The following is a 21,605-nucleotide window of genomic DNA, read 5'->3' as shown; positions in this document are numbered from 1 at the left end:
GTGTGTGTGTGTGTGTGTGTGACATACTCTTTATATATTCATTGGTCAATGGACACTTAGGTTGTTTCCAAATCTTGGCTTTCAGAATTAATGTAGCAGTGAACATGGGAGGTGCAGATATCTTTTCAAGACAGTGATTTCATTTTCTTTGGATATATACCCAGAAGTGGAGTTGCTGGGTCATAGGGTAGTTCTATTTTTAATTTTTAGAGAAACCTCTATACTGTTTTCCATAATGACTGCACAAATTTACAATCCCACCAGCAGTACACAAGTTCCTTTTTCTCCACAACTTTGCCTGTACTTGTTATCTCCTGTCTTTTTGATAACAGTCATTCTAACAGGTATGAGGTGATAGCTCATTGTGGTTTTGATTTGTGTTTCCCTGATGATTAGTGATGTTGAGCTCCTTTTCATGTACTTATTGCCCATTTGGATGTCTCCTTTGGAAAAACTGTATATTCAGTTCCTCCACCCATTTTTAAATCAAATCATTTGGTTTTTTGCCCTTGAGTTGTACGAGTTCTTTATATATTTTGGATATTGACCCCAAGTTATATTGGTGTTTAGCAATTCTACTATGGTAGGATATTTGGGTTGTTTCTAATTTGTTTTGCTATTATAAGTAATACACAGTGATCATCTTTATAAGTAACTATGCTTAAGTTTCTGGTGTTTTATTGGGATATGTCAGAGAAGGAGAATTATTTTATCAAACAGTAAGCATTTTAAAGCTTCTATTATATAATGTCCAGTTGCCTTCCAGAGAGGCTGTACCTGTTTGCTGTCCCATCAGCAGTCAGTTATTTTTAAGGGAACACTATCAACCCATTGTCTTTCTTAATTTCCATCATTTTTAATTTACAGAGAGTTCTAAATAAGAGCCATCGTAGTTATAAGAAGCATGAAAAAGTCTTTAGGGCAGAGGGGAAAGTATTGAAATAACCAGTATTGAGGGGAAGTGCTGCAGGATAAAGGAAGGCTTCATTATGTTTCCAGGTGTGATAGCTTGGGGCAGTGGGCAGGACGTGTGGAGTGGGAAAAACTAACTGCCCAACTCTGAGACCTCTGAGGAACAGACAACCCCTGAGGTCCCCTCCAGCTCCACACTCCATAATTGTCTCTAGATACACAGGAAGACAGCAGGAATGAGTCCTTAAGTGGTTTACCAGTCTCCTCAAAGGATAGCAGGCTTTGAATAGAGCCCATTCATCTTAACTTTCTTTTTTTGCCTGAAATTAACCTCCCAACCCTGTCGTCATCCTTCCGCCAACTCACCTCTTCAGAGTCATGCAGACTCTGTTGGACTCAACTCCTCTGGAGGGTCACTATCCCAAATTGCAGGATATGTCTTATCAAATCCCTGTCGGGAATGACACTTTACCCTCTGGGGCTTCATGAAATGGAGGCCTGGGATTGATTCTTTGCCAGAACTTGAGCATTTCACGAGCTTAGCAAGAGCAGCTTCCCTGCTTCCCTGAGAATCAGTGATAAGATTGTAAGGAGAGTAAGTCTCTGAGTGCTGCATTTGTTTTCCATCAGACAGGGACAGCACTTAATGTGCACAGATTAGTTGCTGGGGGAGAAAAGAGCAAATGAGGCAAAAAAGCAACCAGAGGAATAAAAAATCATTTAATAAGCTTATGTCATAAGTTCTTTAATGTAGCAACTCTCTCCCTGTCTCTTTCAGGTGGCCTTAATTTGAACCCCTTAAAGTTTCTGGTTTTTGACTGGAATTGGAGAGATCAGAAGTTGAGAAGGATGATGGACATTCCCGAGGTACCATGTAACTAGCAATCCAGCAATTGCCTTTAATCTTTTTTTTTTTTTCAATCTGAACTTGAGTTCAAACACAGCAATAAAGTCTTTGACATGGGGAACCAGCACATTCTGGCCTTTGAAACGATTTCTTTTAACTCCGAAGTAACTACAATTATAGAGGCCATCTCACCCCTTACACATAACTGTATCCTTTCCATGTGTTTTATAGGAATCAGCTTTTTTTCTTCATTAAATGACCAGTGGCCTCTGCCCCACTGGGGACCACATCTATACTGCATCTTTGAGAAACAGGAAGATCTAGAGGACTTGGCATATTTCCCTATGCCTTGTTTTAGAGACACAATCGTCTTTGCCTTTTCATCCTTATAAATGCACTTGGAGGTGGGGGAGCACAAACTTGCCTCATTTCCTGCATCTCCACATACCCAAAAACCCACTTACTTAAATTAGAGGGCTATTTTGGTTTTGGGGAGTGGGGAAATTTTTTTTATGTCTCAGTGGATTAAAACCGATTGAATACTGAATAGGAATAGCATTAGCTCATTATATTTTTATGAAAGTAATCCATCATGATCATAATGTGAAAAATTGAGGGACTTCCCTGGTGGCACAGTGGTTGAGAATCTGCCTGCCAGTGCAGGGGACACAGGTTCGAGCCCTGGTCTGGGAAGATCCCACATGCCGCGGAGCAACTAAGCCCGTGCGCTACAACTACCGAGCCTGCACTCTCGAGCCCGTGCACCACAATTACTGAAGCTCACGTGCTCTAGGGCCCGCGTGCTGCAACAACTGAGCCCGCATGCTGCAACTATGGAAGCCTGCGTGCCTAGAGCCCGTTCTCCACAACAAGAGAAGCCACCGCAATGAGAAGCCCGTGCACCACAGCGAAGAGTACCCCCGCTGGCCACAACTGGAGAAAGCCCACATGCAACAACAAAGACCCAACGCAGCCAAAAATAGATTTTAAAAAATAATTAAAATTTAAATTTAAAAAAAAAGAAAGAAAAATTGATTTGCCACCCACCATGTTATCATGTGACTAATCTTTCAATCTAGCCTGATGCTTAGAAGTAGCTATTGGAGAGAATAGGGTTGTGCAGTAATAAACATGGCTGCCAGTCACCAACCAGAAATAAATCACAGCAGTAACTGTCAAAGAAGCTTGCAATCATTCCTCCAAACATGTTGAATGAATTAATTTACTATATAAAACTATATCCTGGGCTTCCCTGGTGGCGCAGTGGTTGAGAATCTGCCTGCCAATGCAGGGGACACGGGTTCGTGCCCCAGTCCAGGAAGATCCCACATGCCGTGGAGCGGCTGGGCCCGTGAGCCATGGCCGCTGGGCCTGCGCGTCCGGAGCCTGTGCTCCGATATCCTCAGAGTGACCAAACCTGATTATAATTGACTGGCGAGTTAAGCTAAAAACCATTTTCTCACTTCCCTGCACACACACACACACACACAGAGTCTCCTGAAGTGACTGGTTTGGGTTTTTTTTTAAATAAATTTATTCATTTTTGGCTGCGTTGGGTCTTCGTTGCTGCCCGCGGGCTTTCTCTAGTTGTGGCGAGCAGGGGCTACTCTTCGTTGCAGTGTGTGGGCTTCTCATTGCGGTGGCTTCTCTTGTTGTGGAGCACGGGCTCTAGGCGCACGGGCTTCAGTAGTTGTGGCACAGGTGCTCAGTAGTTGTGGCTTGTGGGTTCTAGAGTGCAGGCTCAGTAGTTGTGGCGCGTGGGCCCAGTTGCTCCGCGGCATGTGGGATCTTCCCGGACCAGGGCTCGAACCCATGTCTCCTGCATTAACAGGCGGATTCTTAACCACTGCGCCACCAGGGAAGTCCCCTGACTGGTTTTTTAAAACTAGTTTAACCAACTTGATGTCAGGCACATGAGGTCATATTTGATTATTTCAGTTATAATGTTAAAGCTGAGTAAACCATCACTAGTTTTCTAATTATAATAATGAGGGAGAAATAGTATTCAAAAAAACCATTTTAACCCATACTTATTTTTATTGTGATGATGTCATTATTAACGGTTATCCTGCATTAAAATATTGTGTATAGTCTATAGGCACACTTTGGATATCTTGAAAAAGATTTTTCTATGAGATTTTGTGTTGAATGTTGTACAAACAAAAGGACATCTTAATGAAATTGATGTCTTATGTACCGCTTCCTTTACTTAGGTAAATATTTCAACTCTGAATAAAATGCAGGTTTTGCTCTTCCTGATTCTGGCCATAACAGCTGCATAAATACCAGGGACTCCAGAGGGTTGAATTTATTCACCAAGACCATCTTTTCTTGATCTTAAACTTTTTTTTTCTTTTCTCTCACTTAGATAAGAAAGGAGGTTTTTGAAATTCTGGAAATGGGAGTCCTCAGCCTATGCAAGTCAGAATCTTTGAAGCTGGGCCTTTTCTAAGTCTGGTTCCTAATGAAAATTCCTGTTTTCGTGGTGGGATTTGCATGGCTCTGGCCCACTGCAAGCAGTTGGTAAATATCAGCTATTGTTTTATTAAGTTGATTGTATAACCAGATGGATCACTGGGAATCTTAGGTGGGGATTCTTTTACAAAAATGAATCTGTCCTTTGCCAACTCCCTTGTATAATAAAGTATCACTGGCTTGTGTGTGATTTTTGTTAAGCAGACTGAGTTTTTCTTTCACCAACTGGCTTCTGATGTGACTGTACAAGAGAGGGAAAGAGCATCTGGGCAGCCTCAGGCAAGCCCCTTCCCTTTCTGAGCCTGTTTCATCAGCTGTGAAATGGGAATACTATCTTGCAGGATTGCTGAGGATTTCATGAGATGGTATGTGTGGAACAGGTTTGAAACTGTGATGCCTAGTCCCAGTGTGAAGGGTGGCAGTGGTACTACTGGTGGAAAGAGCTGCAAGGATATGTGGCACTTTGTAAACAAATAAAAGTCAACAATGTAACTACAACTGTCTTATTCATTTATTTAATTCTTTGTTTTGAGATAATTTCACACTTACAGAAAAGTTGCAAAAATAGTATAAAGAATTTCCATATTCCCTTCCCCTAGCATCCCCCAATGTTCAGGTCTTGTATAACTATAGTACAGTTATCAAAACTAAGAAATCAACATGGGTACAATACAATTAACTAAACTACAGACTTTATTTGGATTATACCAGTTTTTCCACTGATGTCCTTTTTCTATTCCAGGATCCAGTGAAGGATCCCACATTGCATATAGTTGTCATTCTCCTTAGTTTCCTAAGAAGAATATATATAGTCTGTCACAGTTGATCATTAAAATAGTTCTGGAGGAAATGGCTTATTATTTATATTTTATAGATGATTAAACTGAATCTCAGAAAGGACACACACTACTTTAAGTAGCAGAAGCAGAAGTCACACCCAGATCTCCTATATTCACTTCAGGACACCATGGTTATCTATTTGGGGAGTCGGGCATATATAACCAATGAGATAATAAAGCAAACAGATGCCATTACTGGTATATGAAGTTCCACATTCAAATATTGTGAAATGTTAAAGGAGTCCAGCAGCGGAGCACATCACACTCCAGCAAATCACATGCTTCCACACACCGGCGACTTGCTGTTTGTGCACCTCTGTGGGCTAGAAGCCACACACGGGGATTCAAAGGATAGGGGAACACGTTCCATCCTGCAGGACTCTGGCTCAAGCTCAACAAGTTAAAGGAAAAAGAAAGAAAGCCACCACAGCGTGAGAATTCATTCAAGCTGTAGCTAAACTTAGCCCTTTGGGGGCTGACCCTCCCCCAAGTAAGAGAGAATTCTGCCTTCCAACTGAAACATCGGCCCTTCCTGCCTGATGACCTTCAAACTGTGACATCGGCTCTTCCTGGTTCTATGGCAGCTTTTGGCCTTCAAACTCAAACTGGAGGAACATCAGCTCTGCAGATTTTGGACTTGCCAGCCTCCTCCGTAATCACGTGAGCCAATTCTTTATGATAGATCTATATATACATTTAGATCTATTGGTTCTGTTTCTCCGGAAAATCCTAATATACTCCTGTGAAGCACCTTTTAGTTTGGGATTTTGGTTAGGTTGGTTTTGTTGTTTTATAAAAAGCCTAAGAAATACTGTTCTTGATTTGTTGCTATAATGACCCTTCTGATAGGTGTTACATATGTACTATAATCACACCCAATGTTGAAACAAGTACCTAGATTGCAAACATACCCGATATTTTGTAGACCAACTCTGCACACATAATCTAATTTCACAGGCTGTTACTGCCTTTTAAACTCAAGTTCTTGACCATGTTTATTTAGTAAAACAAATAGTAGATGTGAACTAGGAGTGTTCACTGCCGTCTTCTCACACAGATCTGTCTGATACCAACAGCCATACTCGTCACCACCTCCAAGCCAGATTCAAATGGCTTGCTGAAAAGTCTCCATTGGTGTTCTGCTTTTTTTCCAGTTTTGCAAGGGAAAGCTTTGACTCTGAATTGGAAACCTCCCAGTGTAAGTAATTGCATTTGTTTTGTATTCTTTTAAACTAGGTAGATTTGCCAAAGTCATTGTCTTCTTTAATACAAAAATAGTCCAATATATGGCTTCTCTGCCGAATGTTAATAGAAGAAGGAAAATTAGAAACTCACATGCTACTTAATTTTTTTTAAATCCTAATTCTACATCTTAAATGCGTCTTGAAGAGGAAGTAATTATTAATAGCGTAATGAAAATGTTAGTGGATTTCTAATAAGTGGAAAAAAAACCCAATAATACCATATTGCAATATTGAACATTTAAATGATTATCTATTTTGCTCTTCCTTTCTCTTGCATCATTTGGGCTACTTCAAAGCGCGTGCTTGAGGAAAGGTTAGGAGGAGCTGTTTTTCATCTACACTTTCTGCCAGAGCCTTTCTTATGGATGAAAAAATTGGAAACTACTGAGATTAGTCATCTGTATTCTGCAATCCCTGTTTGCGTCTCCCTTCCTCTTTATCGCAAAGAGCAAAGTTAGCTGTAATCTGAGAGCATTTTCCCAACTTAGTTTATATTCACGTTAAGGGACAGCCACATTTGGGAAAAGCTGACAGCACTCACTTCTATTATCTGTATTAATCTTGAAGGATTTGGGCAAGTTCTTAAGGATAAATCCATTTTCCCCCTTTCAGGAAGGGTTGCCTTGAATTAGCCACCACGTCCCAGAAATAGCCCGTTGTAACTGCTTGCCAAAGTTGCCAGATGTTGGTTTATACAGACCTGCTGGGGACTATTCCTCCTAGGAATGGCAGTTAGCACAACAAGCTTTTTGAGCCTATGTAAAATATACCCAACAATGGCTGATTGAAGGGAGCTGTGCTGCTGCTGAATATCGGGTCTGGTTAAGAAATAATTCCAGGAAGCAGAAAGACTTTGCGAGCGCAAAGGAAGATTCACGTAATTTCAATATTACCATTATGTGGTATTACTCTGAGCAGTAATGTTATAAATGTCTCAAAAGTATATCTGGGTCACCCGCAGAACCACAATGAAGAGGAAATCCCAGGACTGCCAGTCCAGATTGCCAGACAACAGCGCCCTGAAGCAGCAGCAGTTGCCCGCCTACCGGCTACAGCTCTCAGCCAACAAAATCCTCTCCGGCTTTTTTGCCACAGGCGTGTTTTGCCTTGGAGTGGGCGTCGTCCTTCTGTTGTCTGCAAAGACCATCAAGGAAGTAGAGGTGTGTCCCATCTCACTTTTTTGATGCAATTTCTAAGAATTTTCAGCTTTGGGACTATAAAGAGTGGTCAGTTTGAGAACCCAGCCCCCCATCAGGGAAGTAGATGAGACTGGAGCATCCCTTTTTCAGCTGGCAGGTGCAGATGGTGAGAGAGCCTCTATGTGGTGGCTTTGTTCCTCCCTTCTCCCTCTTGAGGTCAGTCACTCTCACACTGGTCAGTTCAGCCACATTTGTTTACAGGGGCCTGGCAAAGTCAGGAGCTCTTTATGCTGGCAGAGTCCCGAGCAAGTGACTTGTAGAGGCGGGAGGAGAGGCAAGACCAAATGACTGCCAGGGGCCCGTGAATCATATTGATAAAAAGAGCGAAGAGCCAAAGATATAGGTCTTAATTTTGCCCCACTTTCAAGCATTGTGTCTTTCCCTTTGCAAATAAATTCCGTCTGAGAGCAACGCTTTAATCCAGGAAAGGCAAGAACACAAATCTTTCTGGCCTCTAAAGGATACTTAGCAAAATAAACCAAGTTCCACTCAGAGTGAGAAAAGCGGAAGTTGAGCAGTGAACCCCTCAGTTACAAGCCTTTGCCGATTTGACAACAAGCTGTTGGAGGATGAGAAGCCCAGTAGCTGGTCTGGGGAGGGGGAGCTCAGATCTGGTCTGAGGCCATGCCCGCATTTGGTCTAATAAATTAAGTAAACGTTTCATGCAAATCAGCTCTGAGCAGGTTATGCGACATCCCAGACCGTATGGCCTCCACTCTGAAGGCAGCCATGGAAAGCTCATCTATTCCCTCTCCCCACATAGGCTAGTGGCAAAATTACCATGAAGGCCAAGTCTGTCAACCCTGATTTAACGTTCGTGAGTGTCTGAAGGTGCTCAGAGTTCTGGGTGTGTAGATGAGTAAGGTTTGTAAGAGTTGAACTCCATCCTCAATGAGCTAACAATAAAGTAAGTAAGGTAGTGTGCGCTAAGAACAGAGAGCTCAGCCACGGCTGGCTTGTTTGCCATATGCACAACCCCTTCCTTGCACGTCGCCAGTGCATGATAGGCACACACTTACTGAAAGAACGGATTACGGCAAATAGCGAGGACTTCAAAGAAGAAAATTGCATTTCAGGTCCCACTCCTCCTACCAACACATACTGCTCTCTTGCCTTTCCACTGAAATTTTCTGTACCCCACCCGCCAGCTTCTGGCAGGTGCCCCTAAGTCCTCTTGAGTCCTCCAGTGTGGTAATGTAAACCACCAGGCCCCACCAAGTGACAAAGGCAAAATGGCAGGAGGGAAGTAAACTTGCCTTGTTGAAGGCGATAGCAAAGTAATTGGCTTACAAGGTTGATATTCATTTCCATAAAGTTCATCCTGTTTACTGTTCTATTTTCTCCTTCACCAACCCCTTTCTTTCTGGTTCTTCCCCTCCCCTTCCCATGTCCTTCCAGCTTCCTCCCTTCTGGGCACCCATCCCCACACTCTTTGAAGTGCAGCCTCCATTAAGAGACAGCAATTGCTGAATGATGTCAGCTTAGCGATGTGAGGAGAACCTCACTCCATGGTTGGCCAAGGCCACTCTACAAACAACTTTCAACAGAATGATTTTATCATGATGTTAAGGGGATTTTCCAATTGACTTTTCTTTTAAGCCACTTCAGATAGGACTGTTTCTAACACTTTGCTTTCATACAGGAAAATCAGAAACCACCCATAGAGGCCGATCCTCTTTTGCACATGGAAGTGTTTTGTTGTAATGGGTGGTAAGATAAAGTGTGTATCCCAGGCCAGTGTGGTCAACACACATCTAGTAGAAGAGCTGGGAGCTGGCTTTCCTCTTCTCACTTAGCCCTGGGGCACAACGAGAAAGTGCCCTTTTTGCAGTTTACTTTAAGCAAGAATGATAATTCCTGCCTTTCCAAAATTCTATGAGGACCAGACTATGATCTTTGCTGTCATTTTAGAGCTATAGGTTTGAGCAGTAAAAGTAGACAGTAGATCAAAGACATGTTTCCCTCATAAAATGTTTAGAGCTAGAAAGCACCTTGGATATCATCTACTCAAAAATTACTTGATCATTGGGCTTCCCTGGTGGCGCAGTGGTTGAGAATCCGCCTGCCGATGCAGGAGACACGGGTTCGTGCCCCGGTCCGGGAAGATCCCACGTGCCGCAGAGCGGCTGGGCCCGTGAGCCATGGCCGCTGAGCCCGCGCGTCCGGAGCCTGTGCTCTGCAACGGGAGAGGCCACAGCAGTGAGAGGCCCGCGTACCGCAAAAAAAAAAAAAAAAAAAAAAAAAAAATTACTTGATCATGAAAGACATTTTTTTCTAATTCGACATTGACAGAACTCTCTCAAGAATCCATGGAATAGTGTGTATCCTACTAAAATGACCTCACAAATCAATTAATTACTAGCCAAAATGATGCTGATGAACAAAATGTGGGCCCTGGAAGTTAAGTATTTAACTCAGGATCAGAGACTGGCTGAACTTGCACCCGTTTCCTCAGTCACAGTTCAGTGTGCTATCGATAGGTCTCAATTAGGTACAGCCCTGTTCTTTAATGCTTTTAAAAAACTAGAATGCAGTGTCACTAACAGAAAAGGCATCAGTATTTTTAAAAATAATAGTTCAAGTCTTGCTGCATACTTAAAGAATGATTTTAGTAAATGTAAGCATCTAAGTACAATTAAGTAGCCTTTTGGCTAATCTTTAATTTAGTATTCACACTTTACCTCTTTGACTTCCAAACACCCAGTGGCTTTGCAAGCATTGAAAATTCCTTCTTTCTTGTTACTCTTCTCTCCCAAAGAATCTAAAATCCCATTGGCAATTTACTGAAGAGAAAGCCAGTCCCTTGCTTCCCTGTTCCTTTCCCATTGCCAGACTTTTCTAATGACTCCTCAACACAGTGAGGAAAAAGCAGCAGCGACCTCACAACCATCCCTGGGAGCCTGAGATGAGTGTTTCCTGGAGCGGAAGGGAAATGCACAGCCTCGTGGCCTCTCTCTGAGCCCCCCTTCCCCACTCTCCTTCCAGCTCCGTCTTCACATAACTGAGTCCTTGAGCCAGAGCTCACAGGATTTGCCCATTCGGGACACACTACCCTTTTTTAAAGAGTCCACTTATACCATTTTGCACAGAACTTAACTTTTAAAAAACAATATAACAACATTTTAAAAACAATTGCTTCACATACATCAATAACTCTACATTTTGGAAACACTTCTTTTTTCTAAGTTTGGTCATTTTTAATAACTTCCTCTAGATACCATGTAGAATAATTCACTAGGATAAATATTTTCCATACAATAAAATGGAAAAACAGTGAAGTGACTTTCCCATAACACTGATTAGACTCAGGCTGCAGGCCCAGTTCTCATGAGTTACTGACTAATATTTTCCTAATGGTCACTTTTTATGATGGAGGCATAAGGCTTCATCACAGCAGGTTACATAAATATGTAGTAGAAACCCTGAACTCCAGGTAAGTGGCAAAATGCAACTGGGTCCCAAAATGAAAGGCTGTAAGGAGACCCACTCGTCCCACACATCCGCAGAGCTGCCTTTGGTCCATGTCCCAGATAGCACGCCCTTGACCTAGAAAGCTTGGCGACGTTGATGGACTCAGGACTTTAATTTTAAGATATGTACTCACATCCCTTTTAAATTAATAATTATTATTTTCCCTGCCTGACAGATTAATTACACAGAAAAATGTGCAAATTGTGCAAAACTCCGGGAAAATGCCGCTAATTTTGACAAAGAATGCAACTGCTCTATTCCCTTTTTCCTTCCAGAGACAATGAAGGTAAGTGAGATTCAAGAACCTTCAATTGGCTATACACTACTCTACTCCTATTTAACATGTGGCAGTAAATTCATGATCTCAAATGCTTTCCAAAACTGAAAATACAAGAAATAACGCAGGGTGGGAATGGGGGGCGGAGATCTTATAAAGTATTGAGTTCATGTTCGACTCTCCCCACCCACCCCCTTTTTTTTCTTTGCAATTTCATTCTTCTCCTTGTGTCTAAATTTCCGGATTCTTTACCCACCCAACTTTGTAACAATTCTTAACATCAATCAAACAGGTTCTATGCCAAATGTCAACACAGGAGGGGACCATAGAAATCACTGAATCTAACGACTCATTTTACAGTGAGAAGATTAATGGGTTGAGAGGTTAAGTGACTTGGCCAAGGTCACACAGTGAGTTAGTGTCAAAGGTCACACACCTGGGACTCTCCTTGCGTCCTCCCCTCCTAGTCATTCTGCACATGCAGTTGCCTAATCCCTAAGGCGACTCTTGGCCTGGCTGTCAGGCACTGTGAGAAATGCCAAAGAAATACTAAGAGACATCCCTGCTTTGGAGCTGATTAAAGTCTCGTGTTAGTCCAGGTCCTCTGAGAAGCAGATGCCAAGACAGGATTAGACATGCCAGAGATTTACTGGGGGAACTGCCTGCGAGGGAAAATATGGAGGAAACTGGAGGAGGCTGGGACAGCTGTCAGACGACAACACAGCTCTGAGCCCTGGGAAGGAGAGGGAAGCAGAGTAGGAAGGAAGGAGGGACAGAAGGAGAGGAGGGTGGAGAGAAGAAAGGGCTTAGACTGCAGAGTATTCTTAAGAAAGTTTCAGCAAGCCCAACAGAGAGTCCTTGCCTCAGTAGCCCTGTTGAAGCATGGCCTTGGTGAAAACATAGGATGACCTCAGAGCACAGAAGCCGCGTCCACCCCTCGATTATGCTCCCTGCAGTAGAAGACCAAGAGGCACCTTTTCAGGGCCACCACAGTCTTACGCGGTAGCAAAGACTTAATCAAATGAAAGTGTATTTCGGGACTTCCCTGGTGGCGCAGTGCTTAAGAATCCGCCTACCGATGCAGGGGACACGGGTTCGAGCCCTGGTCGGGGAAGATCCCACATGCCGCGGGGCAACTAAACGCGTGCGCCACAACTACTGAGCCTGTGCTGTAGAGCCCGCGAGCCACAACTACTGAAGCCCTGGAGCCTAGAGCCCTTGCTCCGCAACAAGAGAAGCCACCGCAACGAGAAGCCCGCGCGCAGCAACAAAGTCACAACGCAGCCAAATAAATAAATTTATAAAAAAAGAAAATGTATTTCCTGAAACTTTTCAAAGGTCCTGTCCTGTCCTCTGGACTCCGCACCTCTCCTTACACAGCACCTCCTCCCTAACCTGATCCGTTTCCCCTCCTTCCCCTGCATAGATGATTCTGCATGGCATGTTTCACGTGCAGGCAGGCCTTCTCTTGAGCTTGTCACTGAACATCCCATCCTCAACGCCCTGCTTCCTCCCCATACCAGACTCATCGTCATCTCCTGAAAAACCCTCCTTACTTCCCTTTCTGGGAAAGATCCCATCACCAAGACTTAAAATTTTCCTCCTTGACTTTACCTTGACCACTCCTTTCTCATCCAGACCTCTGATGTGGTTACTGTTCTGCAATCCCTGTCTCTCCCAACCACTTTCTCACTCCATTTTCTTGGCATCACCCCAGTTCAGTCCCTCCTGATCTAGCATCACAGCAACCTTAACTGCACATCTAGCCTTTGGCTTCTCCTACTTTTAGCCAATTGTTATTTGCCAAATCAGTAGACCACACCCTGTCCCCCAAAATGTGCCCTCTTTCAGATTACTTTTCAACACCTGAGGCCCAGCCACCTTTCATCTTTATCTTTGCAGGAGACCTTGTACTCCTGCCAAACTGACCAACTTGCTTTTCCATGATGCAACTCTTTATGTTCCTGCTGTTCTTTTGCCTAGAAAGTCTCCCTTCTCACTCCCACCTGTAAGATCTCACTTGTTTTAAGCCACTAATATCCAAACACTTCCTTGAGCCTCCTTTTCACTCATGTCTCCAGCAAGAATTTGCCCGCATTTGTATCCTGAGAACGCTGTTTCAACTCTTCTTATGGACTTACAACCGCCCATATAATATCCTGTAGACTCATTTCCTCTATTCACAGGAACCTCCCTGAGGAAAGGGACCGTGCTTTACATGCCACACCACACAACTACACGTCCAGACGTATCTGGACTACATACTCAACCTTCCCACCTGTTACCACAGGTGAACCACCCATGCTCCCATCTGAAGGCTCACCTTTCCACTTGTGTGATAGATGCTAGCCTTTCTTGTCTTTATAAGGGCTTAACTCAGCAGTTGTCACCTCTCTATATCATCAAATTTTCTCTCTACTGGATCATTCTCATCAGCTCACACACATATTATTTGACCTATCTTTTAAAAAACAAAAACAAAGCACTCTTCTATTCTCCCAAATTTCCCTGCCCACTATCTGCCTATTTCTTTCCTCCCATTAGCAGGGAAACTCCTCATAGGGGTCATCTCTCTTGGGTATTTCCAATTCTCTTCTCATTCTCAAAAACCCACCCATGGCCCTAACACTCAGTGAAATGGCGAGGTTACCAATGACTTCCTTGTGGATAAATCCAGTGCTCTGTCCTCAGTGTCTTGTCACCCACTGGACACAAGCAATCACTCTCTCCTCCTTGACATGCTTTCTTCTCTTGACTTCCAGGAGGCCTTACTCTCTTGGTTTTCCTCCTTGCTCTCTGGCTGCCCTTCTTTTTTTTTTTTAATTGATTTATTTATTTTTGGCTGCGTTGGGTCTTTGTTGCTGCTCACGGGCTTTCTCTAGCTGTGGCGAGTGGGGGCTTCTCTTGTCGCGGAGCACGGACTCTAGGCGTGCAGGCTTCAGTAGTTGTGGCACGTGGGCTCTAGAGCACAGGCTCAGTAGTTGTGGTGCATGGGCTTAGTTGCTCCGTGGCATGTGGGATCTTCCCGGACCAGGGCTCAAACCCATGTCCCCTGCACTGGCAGGTGGATTCTTAAGCACTGCGCCACCTGGGAAGTCCCCTGACTGCCCTTCTTTGGTTCCTTTGCTGTTCCTCCTATGTTCCCCAAACTCTTTATGTGGAGATCTGCAGGGCTTTAGTCACGGCCTTCAGTCTTCATCTCCTCTCTGTATGCACTCACCTCCTTGGAAACATCATCTACCTCCTAGGTTTAAATGCTATCAATTACCAATGCTCTGTTTTCTATCTCAGCTCAATGTTTCTAAAACTGAACTAATATCCACTTCTTCTGCTTACTTACTCTATGCCCATCCCCAGAAAAACCCTATTCCACCCACAGACAGTCTCAGTTGAAAAGCACTCTGTCCTTCTGGTGCTCAGGCTAAAAGCTCAGGGGTCATTCTTGACTCCTTTTGTTCTTTCACACCTTGCATCCAATCCATCCTATTGGTTCTACATTCAAAATATATCCAGAGTCTGCTCACCTCTGCCCACTTCTGCTGCTACTACCCAGCTCCATGCCACCCTCACCTCTCACCTGGATTCCTACAGTATCCTCCTACAGTCTCCCTGTTGTATCCGTGTCTCAGGAGAGCAGCAGAATGAACGTCTTAAAGTATAAGTCATATCATGTTATTCCTTTGCTCAAAAATCCCTGCAATGGCTTCTCTTTCTGCTCAATGAAAAAGCCTAAGTCCTTACAAGGCCTATGTGATCTGGCTTACTTCCTCCTAACTTCCTCTCTCCATTCTCTTCCCCACCCCCTCTCTGACCACACCAGCCTCCTCATTCCTCAAACAGGTCAGGCATTCTCTTCTTCTCTGTACCTGACATCCACTCGGCTAACTCCCCTGCTGCCTTTAGGTCCTGTTTGGCTTAGCCATCACCTACTCAGGCCTACACTAGCCATCCTATTTCATACTTCATCCTGTCTGCTCACCTCACACCTGCACTCCTGATTCTTATTACCTTACTGTAATTTCCATTTTTTCCATAGTACTTATCACCTTCCAACTTACTATATAAATTAACAGTTTATTATATGTATTGTTTATTGTCTGTCTCTCACTATTGTATCCCAAGCACCTATAACTATGCCTGACACCCTGTAGTTGCCAATTAATGTTTATTGAATGAACATAAGAATCTTTGCTTCCTTCACAGGGGCATAGCACAGTATATTTTACGTGGTAGATGCTTAGAAAATGTTTGCTAAAATTTTAAATGAATGGAAAAAAAGATAAAGTGATAAATTATATTGCTTTATGCTCTAGGAAGCTTTGGTTTTATGTGTCCCTTTCCTATTTCCCCCTTGATCCCAGATGAAAGCATGTTGGCATCAGTAATATTCTGAATACGTCTGTATCTCTAATCATTTTTGTGAGTAAGTCTGATGTAAATTATGAGAAAATTACTGAGTTGTACTTAAGTTGTAAGTGATATCTATATAAAGTCCCGTGAGGGAAGTTTTATATCTGTGCTCTTTTGTTAAAGGTCAAAATTCTAGTTCTCTGCAATTGTGTACTTTCTTGCCTTCCTCAATTCACCATGCTGCCTCCCCAAAGTAAAAGTTAGTGTTGCTTTTTTTTTTTTCTTTAAACATTAGATATTTATTTTCTCACAATTCTAGAAATCAGAAGTCTGAAATCAAGGTGTCAGCAGGATTGGTTCCTTCTTGGGGGGCACAGGGTGCTTAAAATTTTGAAGAAAAAAAATCCAAAAGATAAAACCTTAAAGGGCTTCAAGTTCCCATCTGTCTGTGTCCTTTGAAATCCTAAAGGCAAATAAGTGTTACCAGCTGCTAACCATTCCTTTGAGGCAAAGGCTTTCTCATAAAAACCTAACCAAACTACTCAGGGCAAGCACAGAGCCCACAAGTTCACACATATTACACACACTAGATGACAAATCCACGCAAGGCTCTCTGCCTTAAACTAAGGATCCTGCACCAAGTACCACGGAAGAAAAGAAACACTATAAAGTGCATTGTGCCTCCAGGGCTAATCAAAACAATGATGATCTTGGAGGCCTTGTAAAATCTTGGACAAAGAATTATTGAAAAAAGTTTATTGAAAACACTTCTGGGGCTTCCCTGGTGGCGCAGTGGTTGAGAGTCTGTCTGCCGATGCAGGGGACACGGGTTCGTGCCCCGGTCCGGGAGGTTCCCACATGCCGCGCAGCGGCTGGGCCCGTGAGCCATGGCCGCTGAGCCTGCGCGTCCGGAGCCTGTGCTCCGCAACGGGAGAGGCCACAGCAGTGAGAGGCCCGCGTACCGCAAAAAAACCAAAGCAAAACACTTCTGTCCCCAGCATGTGAGGTTCTCTATTTTGTCATGTTTATATGAGTATATAGCTTTGGGTAAGTCGAATGCTCTTTTTAGCTTCCAAGAAAATGTATGGTAAGTTCCATTCCATGGATTTCATATTTTCTGTAGTTACGGGTCATCAGTAGAGGTTCCCTCCTTTGGTGAGGAAATATAATCTGTCATTCCTGCTATGCCTGCCTTGTTCACCTTCGCATCCACGCTCTCTGTTTACGATGTTGCAGCCCGCCTCTTAGGGCCCAGCATCTCCCTTTCTCAGTGTTCCAGAGGCTTTTCTCTTACCAGGGACTAAGCTCTTCAGCCTTTGTTGTTTTCTGTAACGGGTCACACTTATCCTGACCTTTATTTTCAGCCTAACCTGGGTACCAGCTTCCATCTTCCATACTCATCCTCTTAAAGGTCCTCAGGGCAAGGCCAAATTTGCATAGCATAAAAGAATCAGTTGACTCAGGGAACTGTAAAGGAATACTTTTGTATTTCTAGCACTGAACATAGCACCTGACATATGAGAGGCACTTAATAAAATTTAGGCCTTCATATTTTTAGATGCATACCTTCATTATTTTGGAGGTAGGTAGAATATTAATTATAAATAGCTACCTTGGACATTTACATTTGCATCATGTGTGCTGTTAGTAAAATCTGTGTCAAGCCCACTTGGAGAAGTTCTGGGGGCTTCCCTGGTGGCGCAGTGGTTAAGAATCCGCCTGCCAATGCAGGGGACACGGGTTTGAGCCATGGTCTGGGAAGATCCCACAAGCTGCGGAGCAACTAAGCGCATGCGCCACAACTACTGAGCCTGCGCTCTAGAGCCCATGAGCCACAACTACTGAGCCCACGTGCCACATCTACTGAAGCCCATGCTCCTAGAGCCTGTGCTCCACAACAAAAGAAGCCACCACAATGAGAAGGCTGCGCACCGCAACGAAGAGTAGCCCCTGCTTGCCGCAACTACAGAAAAGCCCTCGCGTACTTATTGCTAAGGCGAAAACTACCTTTCTTCTAGATCAGTGAACTATTCCATCTTTTTGTCCATAACAAATGGTTCACCATTTCTTAACCAAGTATAATATGCCACAGTACTGTGCTAGATCCTAGTGATAAAAAGAAAACACCGGAGCTGGACACCAAGGAGCTGGGCTTATGTCTTTCACATGGGCAATTGTGAACATGCGCCTAAACATGCTCAATGGCTCCAATTTTAAATTGTGTTTCATGGATTTGCTTTGAGACCATGTGAATTTGATGCTTACCACAAACCCTAGGCAAAGCATCTTTCCTAGTATTGCTGGGAAATATTTGTAAAATCAAATTTTATATATTGAGAATACAAAGACTAGTTATAAAATTTTTTCAAGGCAGGGATGTGGTAGCCCTTACAAAAACATTAAAAATAAGTTATGTAGTCACTTTAATAATTTTGTATAGACCAGGATTTTCCAACACTGATTTTTAAAAATAATTTCTTGGGTTTCTATCTGATATAAATAAAGAAACTTTCAGTTCACATCAATATTTTTTGGTACTACTTCTTATATTTTAAAACTCCTGTCCATGTTTATTAATATTTCAGTTTATTTTTCTCTCTTCTTACATCTTGCTGTTCTCCTCTATAGGGTAATGTTTATATGTATTACAAATTGTATGGCTTCTATCAGAATCTCTATCGATATATTCTATCCAGAAGTAATAGCCAACTGGTGGGTACCGATGTAAAGGTAAGGCTTTATTTAACTTGGTATAATACTCTATTTTTTTTTTTAAAGCCAGATGGATCTTTCAGTCTAAAAGATAGTATGGAAAATAAACTCAAAAGCTAAGTTTTTATAAGATAGAAATGCTCATTTCATTCTTACATGAACTGAGGGGGCTGAGTATTCAGGATAACTGCTATTAAGAAGGAGCACGTTCCCTCTTTAGAGCAGGAATGTGAATCTTGTCCAATTAGATGTTGATCCTTTCATGCACCAACCATTTTTTTATTTGACAGCATTTTACATTAAAACCAGATACATCTTGGACTGCCCAAGTCTTGGTAATAATGAATGTGTCAAGGGCAAATCTTCAAGTACCTTTCAACCACAATTCAGGATTTATGTTTCTCTTAATAAAGTTGATGGCATACTGGAGCTGCTTCAAACAGTAGAGTTTTTTGCTTCTTTGAATGACTGACACATCAATTAGATTTCAATATTATTTTCTCATACTTAATCTCTGTAGTTATCTTTAAAGTTGCCCATTTTAGTTGATGGATGCACCAACCATTTTGATAGTAACCTTGAGTGATTGGTCTCAGCCTAGCTCACTCTATATCCACCATTGTCCTTTTTATAACTGGGGGCTTCAGTCAGCCTAGTTTAAGGAAACTGGGCTCTACTTGATTGAATAAAAGCCTTTGGTTTAATGAATATTCTTTCAGATCTAAGATTACAAAATTTAACTCTTGGTAAATGATATTCAGCATGCTGGCAAGAAAAGCTAGAAGGAAACCTTTTCTATACTGGCATTATATAAAAGGGATAACCAAATGGTTTTTAGCAGCCACTCTTTTTAAAATGTATTCTTTTAGTTGGGTGGGTGGATTACCCTGTGATAAGTCATCCAATTGTAGACTCACAATTTATATACTTTTTAGAATATAAGTTACACTCCAATAAGAAAAACCTTTTAAAAATATATTCCATTGTGGGCTTAGTGTGGTATTTAGCACAGCAAGCAAAGTAAAATTTCTTCCTGCAGACATATTTGGTATGCTATGTACTGTTAATGAGGAAAGAAACTACACACACGTGCACATACACACATACATATCTCCAAAACACAAAAGTTTTCTAGTCTAGGTCAGCCAGCAGCCTGGGAACAGCAGGTAGCAGCCCATAATCTCTATCTGTGCCAGTGGATCACCATGGGTTGATTTACACTGCCAGGATTTTCACTTCCAGCATTTTAAGAGATTTTACCAAAAACCCTTATTCCTGTATCATTTCTCATCCAGGATGTTAGAAACTGTGCTCCATTCAAAACCTCCCACAATGGGATCCCCATCGCTCCTTGTGGTGCTATTGCCAATAGCATGTTCAATGGTAGGTGTCTTTTCCTATCTCCATCATCTTCCCTTTCATGAGTGTGTAACAATCTAAATAGCCAGAAGATTACTCCTGCAGCTGAGTGGCAGTTTATTTTTTTTTAACATCTTTATTGGAGTATAATTGCTTTACAGTGCTGTGTTAGTTTCTGCTGTTAAACAAAGTGAATCAGCTATATGCATATGTATGTCCCCATATCCCCTCCATCTTGCCTCTCCCTCCCACCCTCCTTATCCCACCCCTCTAGATGGTCGCAAAGCACCGAGCTCATCTCCCTGTGCTATGCAGCTGCTTCCCACTAGCTATCGATTTTACATTTGGTAGTGTATATTTCAATGCTACTCTCTCACTTCGTCCCATCTTACCCTTCCCCCTCCCCATATCCTCAAGTCCATTATCTATGTCTGTGTCTTTATTCCTGTCCTGCCACTAGGGTCATCAGAACCATTTTTTTCCCCTTAGATTCCATATATATGTGTTAGCATATGGTATTTGTTTTTCTCTTTCTGACTTACTTCACTCTGTATGAGAGACTCTAGGTCCATCCACCTCACTACAAATAACTCAATTTCGTTTCTATTTATGGCTGAGTAATATTCCATTGTATATATGTACCACATCTTCTTTATCCATTCATCTGTCGATGGACGCTTAGGTTGCTTCCATGTCCTGGCTATTGTAAATAGTGCTGCAATGAAGTTGTTTGGTTTTTTTGATATTAAGCTGCATGAGTTGCTTGTATATTTTGGAGATTAATCCCTTGTCAGTTGCTTCATTTGCAAATACTTTCTCCCATTCTGAGGGTTGTCTTTTCATCTTATTTATGGTTTTCTTTACTGTTCAAAAGCTTTTAAGTTTCATAGTTTGCATTTGTTTGTTTTTATTTCCATTTCTCTAGGAGGTGGGTCAAAAAGGATTTTGCTGTGATTTATGTCAAGGAGGGTTCCTCCTATGTTTTCCTCAAGGAGTTTTATAGTGTCTGGCCTTACCTTTAGGTCTTTAATAAATTTTGAGTTTATTTTTGTGTTTGGTGTTACGAAGTTTCCTAATTCGACTCTCACATGGAGCTGTCCAGTTTTCCCAGCAACACTTATTCAAGAGGTTGTCTTTTTTCCATTGTATATTCTTGCCTCCTTTATCAAAGATAAGGTGACCATATGTGCATGGGTTTATCTCTGGGCTTTCTATCATGTTCCATTGATCTATATTTCTGTTTTTGTGCCAGTACCATACTGTCTTGATTACTATAGCTTTGTAGTATAGTCTGAAGTCTTAGAGCCTGATTCCTCCAGGTCCATTTTTCTTTCTCAAGATTGCATTGGCTATTTGGGGTCCTTTATGTTTCCATATAAATTTTGAAATTTTTTGTTCTAGTTCTGTGGAAAATGCCATTGGTAGTTTGATAGGGATTGCATTGAATCTGTAGATTACTTTGGGTAGTATAGTCATTTTCACACTGTTGATTCTTCCAATCCAAGAACATGGTATATCTCTCCATCTGTTCGTGTCATCTTTAATTTCTTTCATTAATGTCTTAGAGTTTTCTGCATACAGATCTTTTGTCTCCTTAGGTAGGTTTATTCCTAGGTATTTTATTTGTTTTGTTGCAATGGTAAATGGGAGTGTTTCCTTAATTTCCCTTACAGATTTTTTTCATCCTTAGTGTATAAGAATGCAAGAAATTTTTGTGCCCTAATTTTGTATCCTGCTACTCTACCAAATTCATTGATTAGCTCTAGTAGATTTCTGGTAGCTTCCTTAGGATTCTCTATGTATAGTATCATGTCACCTGCAAACAGTGACAGTTTTACTTCTTCTTTTCCGATTTGGATTCCTTTTATTTCTTTCTCTTCTCTGATTGCTGTGGCTAAAACTTCCAAAACTATGTTGAAT

The 21,605-nt window shown here is 42.2% G+C and overlaps 2 protein-coding genes across 14 annotated transcripts in view; both read left to right on the top strand.

Moving 5' to 3' along the window:
* CMSS1 (cms1 ribosomal small subunit homolog) overlaps positions 1–4,421 on the top strand; it is a 380,724-nt gene extending 376,303 nt beyond the window's left edge. For all 12 annotated transcript variants that reach the window (XM_055085917.1, XM_007129006.3, XM_028494072.2 and 9 more), the window contains 2 exons: positions 1,691–1,779; positions 4,128–4,421. In XM_055085917.1, coding sequence (XP_054941892.1) covers positions 1,691–1,779; positions 4,128–4,211 — 173 coding nt within the window. In that variant the 3' untranslated portion in view covers positions 4,212–4,421. The remainder of the gene's footprint in view (positions 1–1,690; positions 1,780–4,127) is intronic.
* A 1,150-nt stretch (positions 4,422–5,571) lies between these two features.
* Positions 5,572–21,605, top strand: part of LOC102975454 (cell cycle control protein 50C-like) — a 30,276-nt gene continuing 14,242 nt past the window's right edge. The window contains exons 1-6 of one of the 2 annotated variants that reach the window (XM_024120446.1): positions 5,572–5,733; positions 6,228–6,271; positions 7,279–7,477; positions 11,163–11,273; positions 18,243–18,344; positions 19,622–19,709. In XM_024120446.1, coding sequence (XP_023976214.1) covers positions 7,286–7,477; positions 11,163–11,273; positions 18,243–18,344; positions 19,622–19,709 — 493 coding nt within the window. In that variant the 5' untranslated portion in view covers positions 5,572–5,733; positions 6,228–6,271; positions 7,279–7,285. Of the gene's footprint in view, positions 5,734–6,227; positions 6,272–7,246; positions 7,478–11,162; positions 11,274–18,242; positions 18,345–19,621; positions 19,710–21,605 lie in introns of those variants that run through there. The other variant, XM_024120445.1, reaches the window with a different exon arrangement.

This window comes from Physeter macrocephalus, chromosome 1 (genome assembly GCF_002837175.3).
Source record: "Physeter macrocephalus isolate SW-GA chromosome 1, ASM283717v5, whole genome shotgun sequence".
Taxonomy (NCBI): Eukaryota; Metazoa; Chordata; class Mammalia; order Artiodactyla; family Physeteridae; genus Physeter; species Physeter macrocephalus.
This window is presented reverse-complemented; position numbering and strand designations above follow the sequence as displayed.